Genomic DNA, 21,542 nt, shown 5'->3' on the forward strand with positions numbered 1-21,542 from the left:
ATTTTGTGCGTTTATATTTGTGGCTGCACAGAATGAGACTGAAGGAGTTTTGGTTCCTGGAGATGTTCCTCTGGTTCTCAGCAGAAGGTGATGTTGAGTGTCTGAGCTTCACAGGAAGTGACATCACTGAGCGCTATTAATACTATCTGCATCCTGTGGAGCTTTTATAAACTCTGCTGCATTTAACTTTCCAGGGGGAAAAAACCAGGTCATCTGTGGCTCTGCTGGAAAAATGCAGCTGGAATGTTTCTGCTTCGTTTTTCTTTCTCCTCGAGTTTCAGCCACAAAAAAGAAAACAGGAGGAAAAAAGGAAAAAGCAGGAAGAAAAAGGGAAGAGGAGAAAATGGGAAACAGACGGAGGAGAAGGAGGATCAGATGTCTCTGATGTCTGGACGGAGGAGGAGGAGGAGTCAGACGTCTGAGCCACTGAACAAAGAAGGAGCAAAACTCGGAGGGAGAGAAAGAGGAGGAGGAAAAGTCACAGAACGCTGAGTCGGCACTTTCTCTCCTCACTCTGAGGAACTTCCAGACTTCAGTCTTGTTGGATTGTTTGTGAGCGGACGGAGATGGAGAGGAGAACAGACGGGACAACCGTGTCCTGAAAGAGTGACGGAGACGAAGGGGAGATGGGAGAGAGAGGGGGAGGATGAAGGAGGGCCACATGACTCTGACCTCCACGTGACTTCAGTCAGAGCCAGACCAAGACCTGGAGGTGAACCCACGCACACTTATCCTCAAGACTTCACCAAAGCATCAGGAGCAGAACGAGTGGTTAGTGTTACACCAAAGATCCAAAAACCATCAAAGTAAACCATAGAAGACCACATCCAGCCAAAGACCAGATCCACCAGGGCCTGAATACTGAACCAAAACCAAACCAGTTCATACCAAAGAAAACCAAACACCAGCGACTGAACCTTTGCCTTTGGAAGTGAACCCTCAGAAACTGGATCAACGAACAAACCTGACACGTGAGAGGACCAACGGGGCAAAGAAAAACCTCCAGAGGCCAGACTCTCAGGAACTGAAAAAACTAATGGTAGAAAAAGAAGCAACTGGACCATCAAAACCACAACCACAGACATAAACACCAGAACCAGAACAGGTCCTTGGAGATCAAGGGACACAACCAAACTGTCAGACATTACCCAAGATCCAAGAACCAGATCCACTGGTTAGTACACCAGAAACCTAAAACCAGCAACCAGTAAATCCTAGACGACTTGAACTCTGAAACAGACCTCAGTCCAAATGAGCAGACCCCGATCAACCACATGAGCCCGGTGGATCTGAACATCTGACAGTCAAAAAAAGACGGACACCAACCCCCAAGAATCCATCAGATCAACATTCAACAAACCAAACCAAAGAGACTGAAACTAGACTAGATCCTAGAGAAACAAGACTACCACACAGGTCCACAAACCAGACTGGGCTAAAACCAAATCCTGCATTGACCAACAACCCTTGGACCACAAGAACCTGAACAGGCCCATCCTTCTAATGGGACCGAGTAACCCAATGACACTGAAGGGAATAACTTCAGCAAGCAGACCAGCAGATCCATCCCTGATAGACCACATACTGGGACAACTGGAACCATTTGGGATAATCTGGTTCTCAACCAGTGCTTGAACCGTCTGAATGGAGAACGCCGTTGAACCGATGTTTGTTAGAAACTCCAGGAACAGGTTTTTTGAGAAGTCTGCTTTTTGGGCAAAATACAAAGAGGAAGGTGCATTTCAACAAGATCCTTCACAATAAGAGTCATGAAGACAGGCAGTTTCCTCTGATCTGTGCGTGGGTGTCGTCATGCGCCTGAACCGGCCTCCGACCGCCCACCTCGGAGACACTCTGACTCCGCCACTAACGTCCTTCTCCCGTCATTTCAGCGCAATGAAGTTCTCCTACCACCTCCAGTTCAACAACAGCTCCCCCCACAGGACAGGTGAGTGAATGGCTGCTCCACATTCAAAAAGCGCACACATGCCTAGTTTTTAAATTTCAGGTGAGGGAGAGGGAAACTTGAAGATAAATCTTTGTGTTCCACGAATTAGACGCTAAATGTTCTTCTTCCTGAGACTGAAGGAACTCCATACACCAGGGCTGCCAAGTTTCAGAAAATGACAAGAGTGAGACTTTATTGACCTGATGCATTCTGGCGAAAAAATATGTGGCCTTTTTTAACATGGCTTTGTCCTGTTTTAATGTTGATTTCTACCTTCAGAATGATGTCATCACCTCCATACCAGCAGCTCTCCCTGCACTGTGGCCTCCTAATGCTAGTTTTAATTAACCAGAAATTAGAAATGAAAACTAACAAGAATTTTGACAAAATACATTTATTTGTCAATATTTAATTTCAACCAACTCTCCATCATTTATCTGGGGACATGTGTCATGTTGTAGGTGTTTGTCACAGATGTTGATGATGACAGAGGCAGGGGGCTCCCACTTACAACACTGTGGCCCAAGGCAGTGCTACCTTTACCTCAGCTCTCCTTGTCTGCAACAGAAAGGACGTCATTAAAAAGATAATCATGTAAAAAACATTAAAACATCAAGTGTTTTTTGATTGAATGAATGTCTCAGCAGCAGACTCAATGTCTATAGAAATAATCATAAGAGTTCAAATGAACATGAGATTAGACAAGACATTTGTTTCATTTACTATGTATTTATGCTGATATAACCTATAAGTGCAATTCAGCTACTACCAGTGTTTATAACACTGGTAGTAGCTGAATAAGAGTTTTAATTCATTTAAGTTAATGTCTAGCACAGACACACACGTAGGAGTGGGCGATATGGGGAAAAAAATCATATCACAATTTATTTTTTGTAAAATCCCGATCACATCCCGATTTTTGTCATTCAAATCATTTAGACTATTTTAAAGTTATTTACCAATAAAACAAACCAATTCACCTACCTAAAACCATTGCCCCAAATGGAAAAAAGGAATAAAAGATCATTTAAGACAAGGTAATTTTCAAAGATTTTTTTATTGCATGTAAGCAATTTATAAAACTGGTTCCAAGTACAATTAACATCAAACAAAAGGTCTGACATGTTCTTTTAGTCACACACAGTCTTTTTACTTTGTTTAACTAAAGTGGTGTAGCATTAGCATTGGCAACACTTGCTACATAACAAGGCGGCATATTAGTCTAGTGATTTCCATTTGTTATTGAGGTAACAATCATATTAATAAAATCCTACTTTAAGCAGTGTTTGAACGCTTAAAACTTTTTTTCTGAAAGCATGTTGACAAGTCCGTGCGTGTTGTGTGAGGTGTCCTTAGAGACGGCTCGTCAAGACCCGCCTTACGTTGCTTCTGATTGGTTTATTATTGTGTGATGCCTGCTATGGTTGGTTAGATTTAGGCACAAGGAGACATGGATTGGTCTGGGATTGGTTATCTCAGTCAGTCAATCAGAGTTACTTGAGCTACGGCAAGCCGCAAAGACCAAAGTTCATTATGATGAAAAAAAATATATAAAGTATTGAATGGGGAAATATAAGCGTGAGAGATGTCAAGGTCAAATTACGTGACTGTCACTCTCAAAGGGTGAGGCTTGGCAGCTCTGCCATACAAAAACCAGTTCCCATGTTCAGTTAGCTTAGCACGTAGCAACCAGTTCCACATGTTTGATTAGCTTAACATGTAGCCACCAGTACCACATGTTTGGTTAGCTTAGCATGTAGCCACCAGTCCTGCATGTTTGGTTAGCTTAGCACATAGCCACCAGTCCTGCATGTTTGGTCAGCTTAGCCTGTAGAGACCAGCTTAGCATGTAGCGGGATTGGCTGAGCAGGGTCAAAGGGTGAAGGGGCGGGGCTTCAAACTGATAAATATCTTACTTCCTCAGTGATTCTAATATGTCTTTATTGTGAGGCATTTATGATCAGTGGGACAATCCTGATCTCTCTCTCACACACACACACACACACACACTTGCTCCTATTTTTAACCCCGCCTCTTCACAGCTGTCTGATAACAGAGTGACTGATGGCTGCGTCGCCTTTAAAGGAGCGACTATGTGCAGGTTCACAGGCTGGGGGCATGAAATCATCCAAACTGCTAGCATTAGCATTAGCATTCTGAGTTTGACTACTAGGGAAGTTTCTGTGTGAAGTTTGCATGCTCTCCCCCATTAGAGACTGAAGTAGGTGGGAGTGATGAGCTCACTTCCTGTTAGTTTTCTGTAATCCCTCTAACATTGTCTGTGTACTGCAAACCACACCTTTTATTCTAAAGGGGACATTTTCAGAATAAAAGCTGTAGACAGATGAAGGCTCAGAGGATGTCAGAGCAGCTCAGTAAAGTCAGGATTATTAAATCTGCAGCTCTAAGATTGCGTGATGACAGTCGAAATATGTTTTCCAGTTCAGATGTCCAGTGATCAGCTGTGTCGGTCATATAGAGGTCATTAAAGGCTGTTAAAGGTCATTCAAGGTCAACCTGCTGCAGTGGATCCAACAGATTCTGAGCCAATGAAACACGTTAAACTAAATAGAAGCTAACATAGCCCCGCCCCTTTATATCTTGACCCTACTCAGACAGCACTGCTACATGCTAAGCTAATCCAAATATGTGGGAGTGGTTGCTACATGCTAAGCTAACCCAAATATGTGGGAGTGGTTGCTACATGCTAAGCTAACCCAAGCATCAACCGGAAACATTTCTGTTTGGTCACGGAATTTGTTGCAACACCTAACAGACTCTGCGTAAATGTTGCCATGATTCAGCTTTGAGTGGCTGAATGTGTGTTAATAGTTAGTCGAAAAATTGCAAATTATTCGAGGGACTAAATAATGCTCTGATTGGTCGTTATTCTAATGCTGACGTGAATGTTGACCATGTGACCCGTAGATTAGATACAGTCACATGTTTGTTGCCCCGCCCCCTATTATAAAAGTTCTCAAATCTCTGATTTATGCAAATGCAGAAAGTGTATGTGTGTGTGCGTGTGTGTGTGTGTGTGAGAGAGAGAGAGAGACAAACAATCTCTACAATCAAACCAGCGACTGCAGCCTGACACTCATCCCCGTTACCATAACAACCAGCTCGACTAATTAAGGTGGGTCACTAGTTAAAATGGTCATCACTTAGACCATAACAGCAATTTTGGAGTCATGATGAACTCATTTATACATGATGAAGCTCAAACATATTTAATGTGAGGAGCAGACTGGGTCACACATCACGTGACGCTTAATCCACCTCCCTCCACTTTAATTTGTTGTCATGGAAACGAGAGAGAGAGAGAGAGAGAGAGAGAGAGAGAGAGAGAGCGCGCATCGCTGTGCTGCGGCCCCGCCCCTCTCCGTCACACCGGGCTGCTCAGTGGATCAAACCGAACGGTTCCAGCGGTCGGTCCGGACCGGTACCGGTGCTCGTGGATCTAACCCGGTTTCCCGGTGCACGGTGGGAGGCGGGGAGGCTCTCTCCCTGCACCCACGCGCTCTTTAATGACCGGATTGGTGTTTTGCTGCGCGATGTACATGGACCGAAGCAGCACGAGCAGGGGTGAGTGCGCGCGCACGCGACCGCAATCATTTACGCACGCACGCGGTGATAAACACCGTGTCGAGATAGAAAATGACATGAATGACAGGCGCGCACCCGAGCGGCTCCGTGTACGCGCACACACTGACCGACATCTCTCCGCAGTGAAAGTAGGCTAGTGTGGCTGCGACGTGCACGAGCACGCGCGCACACCTACAGCAGCATCTGTCACAGCAGCCAGTGATCGATCAATGAGCGTGTGCATGCTTGTGTATTCATCCACGCTGTAATCCATCGACGGATGGAGGTGTGTGTGCGTGTGCGTGTGCGTGTGTGTGTGTGAGAGAGATTCTGCAGAGGCTGACACACACACACACACACAAATTCGTCTCGTGACCTTTAATTTGTCTCAATCCAAAATGCAGTTGAGGGACACGCACGCGCACACCTTCACGCAGGCTCGCGCACACCGTGCTAAACTGAGGTGAATGTGCAGAGTGAGCAGATGATGATGATGATGATGAAGCTCCTCCTCCTTCTAATGAACAATCTGTTGATATTGATCACTGATCTCTGATAGATTCTTTATGATTAGGATCTAATGCCTTTGACTGAATGATTGTCTTGGTTAGAGACACTGATCAATGTCTAATTATTATTATTATTATTATTATTATTATTATTATTATTATTATTGTCTGTATTTGTGGTCACAAATATTGTGGCATCATTGAATCTCCATCAAAATAAAAGCTTCTGTTTGGAGATGAGTGAAGAACTCAGTGAGGTTCAGATCATAACTGTGCTTCCATCCATCCATCCATCTGTTTGTTCATCTGTCCATCCACATATCCATCATTCACCCATCCATACTCCATCCATCCATCCATCCATCTGTTCGTTCATCCATCCATTCATCCATTATCTGCTCTATGTACGTCTATTCCTTTCCTTTCTCCTATAGATAAACTATGTGATGTAGTAAATACATTTGAAAAAAATGAGGAAAACAGGATGGAGTAAAAATAAAGGTATAATATTTACAAATAAAGTATTAAAAACTACAAAGAAAGGACAATGAAGCTTTTCTGTCAGCCATGTTTGCTGACTCGCCGCTTCTGATGTCATCACGCTCTAGGGCGTGAAATGCTGTGTTCAGGTCCATCATGTAAAATCACCTACTCTTCCACTCCCTCACAGTCACATGGATGTGTTTAGCAACACAAACATGTAATGTTTGAATTTACATGAATTCTGTCTCTCCTGACTTTGCCCTCTCCTCCTCAGGCCCCGCCTCCTCAGGCCACCCTCTGCTGAGCAGCACTCTGGACTCGTCCTGCTCTCCCTGTGGTCACCTGACAGCTGTGGACGATGCTGGCGCGGCGCCCGGCTCGCCCACATCTGGTCCTGTGTCTTTACAGGAAGGGGCGGAGCCTATGGAGCGATGCGAGGACAACGGACCGCCTGAGCTGCTGGTTACCACAGTAACACCTCGGAGCAGGAGCCGGCCTTCGCTGCCGGGGCCCAAACCTCAGGGTGAGCAACCGTTAGCATTGTTAGCAGCATTAACAGCACAAACTGAACCAAGAGCTCTACCTATGATGTCATCAAACAGTGCCCCCAAAGCCCGCTCACCTTCAGCAGCAACCCACCACGCCAAGGCCACGCCCCCGAGCTCCACAAAAGCCCCTCCCACCTCCACCCGGCCGGGCCCTCCCATTTGATCCTCGAGGTCGGACTCCGCCTCTTCGAGCTGATGGCACCGCCTCCCCCACATGTGTCCTGTCCCTCATAGAGAAGTTTGAGCGGTGAGCTGCTTGTTGTCCTGCGTCCTCCATCTTTGTAGTCCTGTGTGCGCCATCTTTGTAGTCCTGTGTGCGCCATCTTTGTACTAACTGAATAACAAGTGTTGTTTGTTGACAGAGAGCAGATCATCGTTGTTCCTGACATCACGGGCGGAGCTATCTGTCCCCGCCTTCCTGACTCTGCCTCTGCCTTCAGGCCTTCGTCACCTTCATCCTCCTCCTCGTCCTCCTCCCCTGCTCCCACAGGTGATGATGATGATGATGGTGATGAAGGGGAGGTTGGAGAGGCTGATGATGATGATGATGATGAAGAGTTGGTAGCGGCGTGTCGGGACGACGTCCAGCAGAAGCGTCTCTCCATGGAGTCGGGTTACAGTGCCTCGGAGAAGCACCTGGATGACGATGACGCGGTTGTTGTGGAGATGAGGGATCCGACCCCACCCAGTGACCAATCAGAGCTGCCCTCCGAGCGCCTGTCCCTCCCCTCATCGCAGACGGACGGGAAGCTGGCCAATCGCGACAGCGGCATCGACAGCATCAGCTCGCCGTCACACAGTGAAGAGCTCTGCTTCGCTGGCGTGGATGAAGGGGGAGGAGCCTATCCGTGCAGCCCCGCCCTCCGGCCCTGCTCAGCCAGTGGGAGAGCAGAGGGACTCGAGCTGAGGGGCGGAGCTCGATCCAGGAGGGAGTTCTCTGAGGACAGTGATGAGGAAGAGGCGGAGCTAACGCTCGTGCTGACCACGCCCAAAACAGACATGCAGGAAACAGCAGAGGTAAACAAAAACAAATAACAAAAACAAACATCAACAGAAACACTAATCACAGTGTGTGTGTCTCTTCGTGTGTGTCCAGTTGTCCGTCCAACAGAGAGTCTTCAACATTGCTAATGAGCTACTGCTAACAGAGACCGCCTACGTCTCCAAACTCCACCTGCTGGACCAGGTAGGAGCTTACATGTTATCCCTGAGGAATGTATGAGTTTTCTACAAAGATTTGTAATGTTTCCTTTTGTTTATAGTTAATAACACTGCCTTTTCCTTTATTACACACATATATAGAATAAATCTGTTACTGTAGCTTAGCACGTTGCGGCCAGTCACATATGTTTGGGTTAGCTTAGCACATAGCAGCGCTGTCTGAACAGGGTCAAAGGGTAAAGGGGCAGGGCTCTGGTAGTTTCTAAATTTCAAAGGTGATGTTTTTAAAAAAGCATTTCCATCCCTCTGTTTTTGTTGCCATGGAAACATGCTGCAGGTCTTCTGTCTGCGTCTCCTGGAGGAGGCCCGTAGCCGCTCCTCCTTCCCCTGTGATGTGGTCCATGGCATCTTCTCGAACATCTGCTCCATCTACTGCTTCCACCAGCAGTTCCTGCTGCCCGCGCTGCAGAAACGCATGGAGGAGTGGTGAGACCATTCGCTCGGCCCCCCTCCCAGTGTTCCTTTAGCATCGCCACGGTAACACGGTGAGGTTCTCCTCCTGCAGGAACTCCAACCCTCGCATCGGAGACATCCTCCAGAAACTGGCTCCGTTCCTCAAGATGTACGGAGAGTACGTGAAGAACTTTGACCGATCCATGGAACTGGTCAACGTGTGGATGGAACGATCAGCGCCGTTTAAGGCCATCGTCCAGGAAACACAGGTAAACAAACAATAAACAACATCAGTTTGAACATAGGCAAACAACTCTAAACAAACAATAAACGGTTTTACACTATCTGTAATTAACACTAAAGGTCCAGTATTATGCTATTTTTCACCCATCTCCTCTGAAAAGTCACTTTTACAGTGCTCTTAAAAACAGGCTGTTTACTGGGCCTTTGTGCATATGCATGAGTGGGCGTAAACACACACTGCATCACACACATTGCTTCAGTGTGTGTTTTTTTCACATCAGCATTAAACCATTAACAGTCGTCCTTTTCCTCCTCACCTCTTTTAGCCACAGAAATAGTCAATTTAAGACGATAGTTGTTTGTTGTTTTGTCCACATTTACAAAATGTGGAATAACGAGGGAGGGAGGAAACAGAACTTTTGAATGAGGCTAAAGGAATGTATGTCACTGTAGCATAACCATTAGAAAATGAATTTTGATAATACTGCCCTTTAACATAGTACATGTACTGGCCTCTACTGGACTGAAGTGGAAAACATCTAAAAAATCTATGATTCCTTTCTCATTGAAATGGATTGAACACAAAAAAGTGTGTGTGTGTGTGTGTGTGTGTGTGTGTGTGTGTGTGTGTGTGTGTGTGTGTGTGTGTGTGTGTGTGTGTGTGTGTGTGTGTGTGTGTGTGTGTGTGTGTGTGTGTGTGTGTGTGTGTGTGTGTCAGAGGGAGGAGCGTTGTGGGAACCTCACTCTACAGCATCACATGTTGGAACCAGTCCAGAGGATTCCTCGCTATGAGCTGCTACTCAAAGATTATCTTCATCGTCTTCCTGAGGATGACCAGGACCACAGGGACGCTCAGAGTGAGTAGAGACGGTTATATGAGACACCCACAGAAGCAGATAGACAGGCTCTGAGGTGTAAAGGAGAAGAATGTTGTAGTTTTAGATGGTGACAGGATAACAACATGATGACCAGTCAGTACTCAGTGTGATCAAATGTTTCACTGCTTTAATGAGTGTGTGGTTAGAACATGCCGTTTGCGCAGCAGGAACACACACAAAATGATTCTCTTGGAGGAAAGCGAAGCGTAGAGTCTGAGGAGGCGTTGTGTGTCTTTATTTACAGAGTCTCTGGAGCTCATCGCCACCGCTGCTGAACACTCCAACGCTGCCATTAGGAAGATGGTGAGTGGGTCACGCTGCACTGATCATAATAATAATGATAATTAAAGCTGCAAGCAGCGTTGACGGGCCCTCGCAACCACACGAGTGTCAGGACGTGGTGCACGTTGCGATGTGTTACATGTCGGGGTGTGGCAGATATTTTCAGGTGTTAAGACGTAGCTGACCATTTTCAAGGGTTAGGGTTACTTTTACGAACTTTTCTGCAATGTTCTGTGCAAATATATTGCCTATGATTTCCTTTTACCAGTAGGTGGCACTATGACTATCAATGACGGTTGGGTTTAACCATAGCAAAAATTTTTGGCATACAAATGAAAACTGCTTTGATTAATGAGGATCTACTTAGCTCTACAAACACTTCATAACTTCCATAAGCGTAGCACACCATCCAAGTGAACAGGCTGCTTAGAGAAATATTTACATCTATAAAGATTCAACTTTATTGTCAAGATTGTTTTATAACACAACCAAATAACCATGTATGTTTAAAACAAAAATATGAATGTGTGAAGTATTTTAACAGTGCAGTATTGGATGCAAGTGTAGAAATGAAGCAGTTTTAGTTGTCTGGCTTGCTGATGGGGTTTGTTCCCAGGTCCTCTTGTGGTGTTGGAGGGGCTTGATTTGTTTTTGTGTGGGTATAAAACAGATGTAAATCATTAGACAATAAGCTTACATTATGTAATCTTTTGGAATGTGTGTTTGTGGTAGAAAGAAATAGCAGTACTTACCCAAATCAGGGAAGTCCTCAGTGTACTGAAGTAATAGTTATTGTGTTGTTTGCAGTTCTTTGTCTAAGTGTAGATTCTGTGCCCTAAAAAATGCTGTATAGAAGCTCTCTGGGAACGTTCATTCATGCAGAATATTTTTAGGACAAAAGTTGCAATATCCATGGCAGTTCTGGTCCGATCCGTTGTTGATATGGTCTCGTCCATGCAAGCGTACTGTAGGAAGAGTATATTTTGATGATGTGATCAGTTCTTCTTCCACAGTGATGATGTCATCAGTCCCAGCTGGGAGCAAATACATTCCAAAAGGCCAATTTTCAAGGGGGCGCTATTGAGTCATTTTGCCATTTACATGTGCAATTCCCTTAAAATATCACATTATTCGCCAGTCCTATTATGCGTTCAAATTTTCATGAGAATTTGAACGTGTTTAGGCCCTCAGAAATGTGATCACTTTTTTGTAAGAATAATAATAATAATAAAAATGAGGTGCATTACAATAGGGTCCTACTGTTGGTGCTCTGACCCTAATAATAATAATAATAATAATAATAATAATCTCTGCTGCCCAGGAGCGAATGAGGAAGCTGCTGAAGGTGTACGAGCTGCTGGGAGGTGAAGAAGACATCGTCAACCCGACCAATGAGCTCATCAAGGAGGGACACATCCTGAAACTGTCCAATAAGAACGGATCCACGCAGGACAGATACCTGATTCTGGTATGGTACCAGTACCCCAGGTTGAGAAACAGTCACACTACTTCATGTCTCACACTCACCTCTGTGTTGTGTTTGTGTGTGTGTGTGTGTGCGTATCTCTCCAGTTCAATGACAGGCTGCTCTACTGCGTTCCAAAGCTGCGACTGATTGGTCAGAAGTACGGCGTGCGTGCTCGCATCAATGTGGACGGGATGGAGGTAAGAAGATGAATCTCGACTCACTGAGTCACTAAAGAATCCAAACCTGTGTTCTAAAGACTCAAGAACCAACTTTTCAAGATTTTAAAGATTTGAGACTTGACCTGTAAAGTTTAGAGCAGTGGAGGCAAGTCCAGGTGTGCCGTGGGATTTTGTGACAACCATGCTGTTCTGGCGATCTGCCTGAGTGCTCCGAGCATGAGGTACACGGTAACGTCATTTTTGGCGCGCCCGTCAAGCATAATGCTGCATTCACATGGATGCATCACAAAATGTCCGTACGTCCAGATTACATACAAAGTCAATGGATAGATGCGTCCCAGATACGAAATCTTTCTAGCACGGCAGTGCGGTGCAATCCGCACATCAAGTACGTTGGCCATGCGAGCGCGCTCTCGATTTTACGCATATCCGCACACCCGCACATTCGCAAGAGTTGAAAATATTGAACTCCTGCGGATGTTTCACATGACGAAAGCCAATCAGAGTCTTTGTTGACGATGACGTCAACACGGTCACTGGTCTGTTCACCCATTCAACCATGGAGTAGAAGCTGTGTGTGACCACCTGGAGCTGTATGACACAACCTTTATAACCAGGACCAGACTAGGAAGGATTTGGCGTGGAGGAGAATCAGTGAGGAGGTGGTGGTAGCAGGTAAAAGTTTTTCATCTTTGAAAGTCCGCACTGAGCTCGGTTAGCATTAGCCGCTAATCACACCGGCTGTTTTCACTGGTGGTTTGTTTGTGAGTGGAGAAAAAGGAGCGCAGCTCTTCGCTTTAGCAGGCAGTGAAACTCACCGAGTTGGTCATATGCCTTTATTTTTTATCTCCTTCTCGTCACTAGGGGGTGCTGCAGCACCCCAGGACCCCCACTTCCCGCGGCCCTGCTCTGAAGACTCAACATTAGTTTACTAGAAATTCATTAAAAATAAATAAAAACCTACAGATGCTCAGTGAGGATTAAACCTTTTATTAATCCTATGGTTTTCTGTGATTTCTTTAATTCACTCTTTTTGTATCTTCATCCTCAGCTCAAAGAGACGAGCAGCGTCGCCGTTCCAAGAACGTTCCTGGTTTCAGGCAAACAGCGCTCCCTGGAGCTACAGGCCAGGTACTGCACCACAGCATTTATTTTTTATTTTATTTTTTATTTCATAACAGGAAGGATTTGTTTTTTAATAACCTGAATTCAAATTTTGGAAAACATTTTCCATCACAAATGTAGATACTGTATTTACTTAGCCATGTTTTTCACATTTTCTAAATGAGTTGAAAATATTTAAAAACAATGAAACATTTTTCCAATCTAAACTGGTTTTACTTATTATTTTCTGTTAAGTTATTTATGTTTAATGTTGTCGTCTCACTGCAGCACAATTTCTGACCTTTGACCTTTGTTTGTGTCTCTGCAGGACGGAAGTGGAGAAGAGAGACTGGATCCAGGTGAGAGACACACACACACACACTATAGTAGCATTCCTTTAAACTGATATGACATTGTGTTAGCCTAGCATAGCTTGGTTTGCGTGACGTATGCTATCATGTTCCAGGCCATCCAGGCGACCATCCAGAGACACGAACAGACGGTGGAGAGTTTCCGTCACCTGACTTGTTCTCTCAGAGACGACGAGTCCACACCACCGCACTCCCCGGTAAGACACGCTCCCTCACAGCTGCTGGTTGTTGGTGGTAGTGCTAGCCACGTTAGCGTTAATGTTAACATGGTTGTCTCCCTCAGAGCTGTGTGGAGCTGGGCAAACGAGCCCCAACGCCCATCAGAGAGAAGGAAGTGACTCTATGTATGAAGTGTCAGGAGCCGTTTAACGCCATCACCAAGAGACGCCATCACTGCAAAGCCTGTGGACATGTACGTACGCGCTGTGACCACAAGGGGTGACGTTTCACCATGTTCACGTTTTACGCATGTTCTGTTAACGCTTGGTTTGAAATCCAGGTGGTTTGTGGGAAATGCTCTGAGTTCCGAGCTCGACTTTCCTACGACAACAACCGAACAAACCGCGTGTGCGTGGACTGCTACGCCATGTTGGTCGGCGTGTGTCCTTCACAGGTCGGCCTGAGCAGCAGCTCTCAGCGCAGACGCTCTATCTTAGAGGTGTGTGTGTGTGTGTGCATCACGTGATAAGGATTTTTATTAAGAACATTAACCAGTAGGGGGTGTCGTAGGCTAATGTTGTAGGCTTTTGAAGCGTACTGCAGCGCTTTATGAAGCTTCATCCATTCATTGCTGCCAATGACGTGACTTTCTTTGTCATAGAAACAAGCCTCATTGGCTGCAGAAAATAGCGTAATCTGCAGCTTCCTGTATCACATGGAGAAAGGAGGGGGGCGGGGCTGGACCAAAGCCTGGTTCGTCATTCCTGAGAACGAACCGTTGGTGCTCTACGTCTACGGAGCGCCTCAGGTACGACAGAGTTAAACAGGTACGATTAGTTATAGGAGATAGGACTACAAAAATAGACCTCTGAGGTAAATGCATTTCATTCAAAACATGACTGGTCACAGTCAGATGATGTTTGTTTTTATATTTTTTGAGGAGCAAAAATGCTTGCTGGGGAAATATATATTATAAATGTATATTAGCTCCTTGAGGATAAGAGAGAAAGAAACTTAAGTAAGACTTGAATGCACCAGCGAGAGAAATCCTGTATGATTCATAGAACCATAGACTGTAGAGAGTGCATTGAACTATACGGTATCATTACTTACGCAGAGCGGCGTTCAAATGAACAGAGTGGGAATGGAAAGTAAAAGTTAAGGAGAAAGTGACTGTTTACGTCTCAGGAAAGGTGCCACCATTTGCTAAATGTCATTCCGTCCGATTCGGGCTGCTTGGATCTTGCCCAAGTTCCCGAGTCAGGGTCCCGAGCTCCCGGGCCATTTTTATTGCACTTTTCCGCTTCATTCTGTCAGATTTATATGGGTCTTTAGAGTGGAATTGAATGCAGCAGTAGTAGCACAAAAAATTTGAGATAATAGTACTACAAATATGGAAGTGATAGAACTACAATGATGGATTTTATGATGACAAATATGGCAGTAACAGGACTACAGTGATGGAGGTAATAGGACTACAAATATGGAGCTAATGGGACTACAATGATGTGGGGGATATGACTACAAAGATGGAGGCACATTGGACTACAAAGATGGAAGTAATAGGACAAAAAAATTGGGATAATAGGACTACAAAGATGGAGGACTATAAAGAATGCTTATAAATAACATTTTCTTTTTCAGGACGTAAAGGCACAGCGAAGCGTTCCTCTGATTGGTTTCGAGGTTGCTCTTCCTGAGTCATGTGACCGCCTGGAGCGCCGCCACGCCTTCAAGATCTCCCAGAGTCACCTGACCCTGTACTTTAGCGCCGAGGGGGAGGAGCTACAGCGTCGCTGGATGGACATTCTGTCAAGGGCGGGCAGAGGGGAGGAGCCTCCGCTGCACCGGCCAATCGTAGAAAGTCTGGAGGAAGAGGGGGAGGAGCTTGGGACGGCAAACGAGGAGGAGAACACGTGATTGGTTAGGATGACGGAAAAATGGTGATGATGAAGAGGGCTCGGTTTTTAGAAACACACACACACACACACATAAACATATACACGCACGAAGACACACACAGAGACACACAGACTACATATTTAAAGTCGATTGGTTCATCTGCAAATCAACCTGGGGGAGGAGCCTATATCTTTAAAACCTTTGAGAAGTTAAGGTACTTGTGGGCGGAGCCAACATGGATCAAACCTTTGTGGGCAGGGCCTTTATAAACTGTGACTCCCGGTGTTTTTTGTTTTTTTTTTAATTCACAGATTTCAACACTCAGCCTGTTGTTGTGGAAACGGCTTAAGTTTATCCAAACATAAACAAACTATTTAAAAAATCTACTTTACTCTGATTGGATGATTATACTGAAACCATGCAGGCTCCACCCACATAGCTTTTGAAAGAAGCTTCCAACAAATCAACATTTTCTGCCCCAATAAGCCCCGCCCTCAAGCCCAATCGTTGCTTTTTTTAACTCTACTTCTACGAAAGACGCTTTAAAGTTGAATCTGCACAAAAGGAAATGGATTTAAATGCACTTAACGGACGTTTTAATGCCAAATTTTGTCTGAGAAAAGAAGCTTCCAGATTTTATGGACACTAAGGTGGACTCTGTCTCTCCCTGTGGGTGAGGCAGGTTTTTACGCCTCTTTGGGATTTTATTCAACAAATGGATTGACGCGTTTGTTACCTGAAGAAGAAACGTCTGATTTTAAAGGAAAGAAAGAGATTTTTACGTAAAAGTGAAGAGGTTTTCTTTGTTTCCACGTTATGACCTCGTTGTTCTGGGACTTTGAGTCAAAGTGGTTTGTCGTGTGTTGAGAGTCGTGATGGTCCTAATGTTGTGGCTGATCAAATGTAGGGATGTCCTGATACCACCAACAGCCTCCAATTATTCCACAAAGAACTTTAAATTCACAGTACACCATTTAACATGGAGACCTTTGAATCTGCAACACCAACATCAGTCAAGTTTCCAGGATTCATGGTTTTCAAACCAATATTTTATTAAAACTAGATTCTTTGATCACCATTTGGCAGGGGACCCAGTAGATCTCTACCACCAACATCAAGGGCAACACGCTAAACACGTGAGTGGTGTACTGGGAACACCGGTACTGGGACATTCCTACTGGGAGTGAAAGAATCCCAGCGTCTCTGAGGTGAAAATGTGATTCGAACACAGAAGAATGTGTTGTTATCGATTGTTGTGCGTTCACTCAGTGTTTTATGGGACATTTTAACGCTGTGGACTTTTTGTGGCTTTAAAGTAAAAATTCTGTTTTCTGCACAAATGGAGAAGGTTTAAACTACAGTCCAGAAGAAGAAACATCTGAGTCTGTGTTGAAGGTTTAAAGACTCACTGATCCTCCATTTAAAGACTTTTAAAGACTTTTGGCGTCTTCAGCGCCACTGGGACGTTGTGTGTTTTAGTGAAATCGTGTGATGTGATGATGATTGTTGGATATTTCCGTGTTCTGCTCGATGCAAGAAGAAAAGAAACGACAACATAGGCTTTAGTTTCTCTGTAAATATAATTTATTCTCTGTGTGAAGTTCAAAGGTCACCGCTCGCCTTCTGTGCTAACAGCCCGGGCCACGCAGACACACACACACACACACACACACACACGCAGACACACACACACACACACACACACACACACACACACACACAGGGTGAAGGTTAGGAAACACGCAACAGGCCAATATTACCCCTCCCCCCCCAATCGTTACTGATGCAATAAATAACAGCTAATTGTTAAACTCCTCAAAGAAAATGTTGAAAAAATAAGTAAATAGGTCAAGGTAATAATTCAAACTTTAAGACATGCAGAAATGATCCCGCTCTCTGTTGCAAACTTGCTCTCTGACGCTAACTCTAACCCTGTTGCTAACCTTTTCTCTGATGTTAACCCGCTCTTTGACGCTAACCCGCTCTCAGATGCTAACCTGCTCCCTGTTGCTAACTCACTCTTTGACGCTAACCTGCTCTCTGATGCTAACCTGCTCCCTGTTGCTAACCCGTTCCATGTTGCTAACCTGCTTTTTGATGCAAACCCACTCTCTGATGCTAACCTGCTTTCTGATACTAACCCGTTCCGTGTTGCTAACCTGCCCTTTGACGCCAACCCACTCTTTGACGCTAACCTGCTCTCTGATACTAACTCGCTCCCTGTTGCTAACCTACTTTCTGACGCTAACCCACTCTTTGACGCTAACCTGCTTTCTGATACTAACCCGTTCCCTGTTGCTAACCTGCCCTTTGACGCCAACCCGCTCTCTGATGCTAACCTGCTTCGTGTTGCAAACTCACTCCCTGTTGCGAACCTGCTCTCTGATGCTAACCCACTCTTTGACACTAATCCAATACCTGTTGCTAACCCACTCTTTCTGACACTAATCCAATACCTGTTGCTAACCCACTCTTTCTGACACAAATCCAATACCTGTTGCTAACCCACTCTTTGACGCTAAACCGCTCTCTGACACTAACCTGCTCTCTGTTGCTAACTCACTCCTTGTTGCTAACCTGCTCTCTGATGCTAACGCACTCTTTAACGCTAACCCGCGCTCTGATGGTCCGGGGCACTTCCTGTGTTTGTCTGTGGTTTCCTTCTTCCTCTCTAATGGTGCTTGGTCTGTGGCGGCTATGGTCGCGTCACTGTGCTCTTACCGTGTTCTTAACAGCCGATGACTCGGCCGCTTCTCGTTTGTTCTTGAAGCTTCTTCCGGGTGTTTGCGAGCGAGCCTGCGTGTCTTGGACCAGTCTTGCCTTATTTCAAACATGAGGCCTGAGACTAAGACCTGGATCTGATTGGTTGGTGTTGTGACTTATTGGTTCCAGTTGGTCCTTTAAAGTACACGCCAACCCTGACCACCTGATGACAAGGCCAGTGTCAGACTCCTCCCCTTATGATGTCACGCTTGGCCTCAGGTGAGAAGTATCGCCCGGTTACCAGGTGACCATCCTCCTCCATGTGGGCTTAGACTTAACTTCCATTGATAGTATGAGCTCGAATCCACATCTGGACTGTCATTAGCGCTAGAGATGACACTGGTTTCCACTCCAGCATTTTATGGACTAATGAATGACCAGCATTGTTGCCATGGAAACAACCATTACTGTGAAGCACAGACAGATAAGGTTGAGGTTAAGAAAATTATTTTCAAAATAATTGAAAGTGAATAGTGAAGTCTTTCACCAGTACTGAATACACGCTGTGTTTCCTGGATCTACAAGATCCATTGTGGTTGTAACTGGATCCAATGGGCCCTGCCTTTGTTTACCAGTCTGACGGGATTCTCACCAGTACCACCTGGTCCTTTAAAGGTTCTCCCGGTCCTTTACTAGTATTACATTGTGAACCCTGATCTGATTTTCAGATCTAAAGGGAAGAACCACATGTTTACAACCACTTCCTGTGTGTGACATCACAGGAAGTGACAGAATGAGGTCATAGGAAGTTAGCGTGTGTGTGTGAACCTGTCCCTCAGATACCACTGAGCATGCTCCAGGTAGAATCAGAACCAGTAAGTGAGAGCCAGTTAAACCAGTGGTGGTATAATCTTTAAATTTAAATCTTACGTCCTTGTTTTATTCTTCTGGGAAAATGTTTTTGTTTGAATTTGCTTTTACTTCAGATTTGTGACTTCTGATTGGCTCATCAACATGTCCCACCCCTAGCTTAAAATTAGCCCAATTGGACAAAATGAGTTTCTTTGTTTTAATCAGTCATTAGTGGAGGAAATGTTAACCAGGTTAACTAAGTAACCAGATTTAGATACAGTCCTCCTGTTAAGTGATCAGAGCCTACTACAGCTGCTGATTAAAGTCATGCTAACTGGTTAGCTCCACTCTCAGCTGGTTCAACCAAACAAAGTTGGCCTACTTCCTGTTTGAACCCAAAGCCTTCTTCTTCTTCTTGTTTATTGTTCATGTGGTTGTGACCTAAAGGTTTTTTATAAACAGCAGACGTCCTCTCACTTTTTTTTTTTGGGGGGGGGTACTGTTGTTGCCATAGAGACGCCACCACCTGGTTCCGGTTACCATGACAACGGCTGCACTGCGTGCGCTCTCCTCTGATTAAAGAGAGTTATTGACGATGAATAATGATGATTATAGTAGAGTTTGTATGGTATGATGTAAAACGTATCGATCGCAGGTCGTGGGTTAGTGGCCGGCCACTGCCTTCCTTTATGTCTGTGTTCACTTCCTCTCATGTAACAAAATAAAAGTACAAATGTTATAAAGGAGCCTTTAAAGAAAAATAAAAGCATAAAAATGGATAAAGCGCCTCCTGGATAGTTTATTACCACACAATAATGTCACAACTTCAACATAGTACGTTTATTACAATGGGCGGGGCCACAAACGTAATTGTATTTGATCTGAGGTCACATGATCAACATTAATGACCAATCAGAGCATTAACACAGGAAACAACAAAGGCTTTGTGTGTGTTTTTATTTCTCTTAATGTTTTGTGGGTTTTTCAATTCTTTATCTGTATTACTTGGAGGGATAAAAGTATTTAATTTTGTGATGTGTTTTTTGTATGTCATTTTTTGGGCCACACAAAATTAGCCAGAGGGCCCATTTCAGCTGTAGGGTGTCCCCTAAATGCGTACTGTGGTATCTGCAGTGTGTGATTGTAGTTGAACATGTTTCCGGATGTTTTTCCTCAGTGAGTCAAGACACACGAGGAGACAACGAAGGCCTTTTAATGAAAATCAGAAACTCAAACAGGTAGAAACTAGTCGGTCTACAACGACACATTATCAGAGTCTTCCTCAGTGTGAGCAGTTATGATCAAAGTATTCACGGCACGACGAGGTTTGGAAACACAGCAGCGTGGCTCTGCAGAAACAACATTAGGCACTAACCTGGAACATGCAGTACAAAGGTCGCACACAGAGCGCCCCCTGGGGGAGGAAAATGTTCATCCAATATTCCACCTGAGTAACTACGCTGGAAGGAAAGACAAGCTAATCAAAAGATTAAAACGACAAAAATGACGTGAAAACATTCAATTTAAACTATTTTGGTCGACTAATAGTTTCTATCATAGCTTTTATCAAGTCTACTATGTAAAACCAGACGAAAGCCAAATGATCAAGCGCAGACATGAGCAACTTTCATCACAGGGTGCGGGGCCACAAACGTGGCTGTATCTGATCTAAGGGTCACATGATCAACATTTATGACAGCCTTAATGTGCGTTCAGACCGAACACGACTTCAGTGAATATAGTTGCTTAAATCGCCCGTAATGAGTTGCTTGAACATAGTCGTGCTTTTTCCTCGCTTTGTCAGTGACCAGCGATGTGTCGACCAGAGAAATTATGTAGAGAGAAACTCGTTGATGAAGTTCAAAATTTTCATCTTTCATCTGGATCCGCGTCGCTCGACTTCGCTTTATTTACATTGATTGTGAATGTAACCTAGTCGCTGAAGTCGCGTTCGGTGTGAACGCACCTCTAGAATAAAGACCAATCAGAGCATTAACACAAAAAACAACAAAGATATTTTTGTTTTTTTTCTTTAATGTTTGGCGGGTTTTTCCAATTCTTTATCTGTATCATTTGGAGAAAGAAAAAAAATCTTATTTTGTGTTGTGTTTTTCCAAAAATGTTTTGTATTTCTTTTGTCATTTTGTGTATTTTTAAATGGTTTTGCATACTCGTTTTGGGGGCTGCTGTAGGGGAACAGGTTTCAAACTGATTCAGCGAGCTGAAGACTGAAAACCTTCACGGACACGTTAAGCGGAGCTTAATGTAGCCATCGACAAACAAATGTAGTTCCTGGAAGAGCGCTAAAGCCTAAAGGTGCGTTCACACCGAACGCGACCGCATTGCTGCAGTAGCCTCCATCTCCCCTGATGTGTCGCTTGCACATAGCTGTGCTTTTTGGTCACTCCATCACTTCATCGCTCCAGTGACGCGATAACCAGGGAACAATGTGTGTGTATGTGTGTGTTTTGAGCCGGGTGACAGGGTAGAGAGAAAGAGAGAGAGGGTTTGATCACTTATTGTCCTTCTTGCTCCGCTTTTACGGTTTAAATGATCAACTTACGGAGATATTAAAGGATGAGTTCACTCAGAATGTGTTTGATCAGTAGTTACTGTGGTTTCCAAGAGGTTAAGCGCTTTAATTTTGCCCTGATAAATTGAGGAAGTTGTACAGCCTCTGCTGCAGCCATCTGCACTGTAGCGGAAGGGAGCAG

The 21,542-nt window shown here is 44.6% G+C and overlaps 1 protein-coding gene across 1 annotated transcript; it reads left to right on the forward strand.

Moving 5' to 3' along the window:
* Window positions 1-1,661: 1,661 nt before the first annotated feature.
* Window positions 1,662-15,325, forward strand: LOC114458693 (FYVE, RhoGEF and PH domain-containing protein 1-like). Its single transcript, XM_028441105.1, has 18 exons — window positions 1,662-1,948; window positions 6,800-7,048; window positions 7,128-7,320; window positions 7,436-8,090; window positions 8,170-8,259; window positions 8,572-8,720; window positions 8,800-8,956; window positions 9,649-9,787; window positions 10,053-10,111; window positions 11,412-11,558; window positions 11,663-11,755; window positions 12,789-12,868; window positions 13,170-13,200; window positions 13,308-13,409; window positions 13,496-13,624; window positions 13,712-13,870; window positions 14,033-14,179; window positions 15,016-15,325. Exons 1-18 carry the CDS (start codon window positions 1,813-1,815, stop codon window positions 15,289-15,291), a joined length of 2,991 nt encoding a protein of 996 aa, XP_028296906.1. The 5' UTR covers window positions 1,662-1,812; the 3' UTR covers window positions 15,292-15,325.
* Window positions 15,326-21,542: the final 6,217 nt, after the last annotated feature.

The sequence above is a fragment of the Gouania willdenowi genome, unplaced genomic scaffold (assembly GCF_900634775.1).
Source record: "Gouania willdenowi unplaced genomic scaffold, fGouWil2.1 scaffold_15_arrow_ctg1, whole genome shotgun sequence".
Taxonomy (NCBI): Eukaryota; Metazoa; Chordata; class Actinopteri; order Blenniiformes; family Gobiesocidae; genus Gouania; species Gouania willdenowi.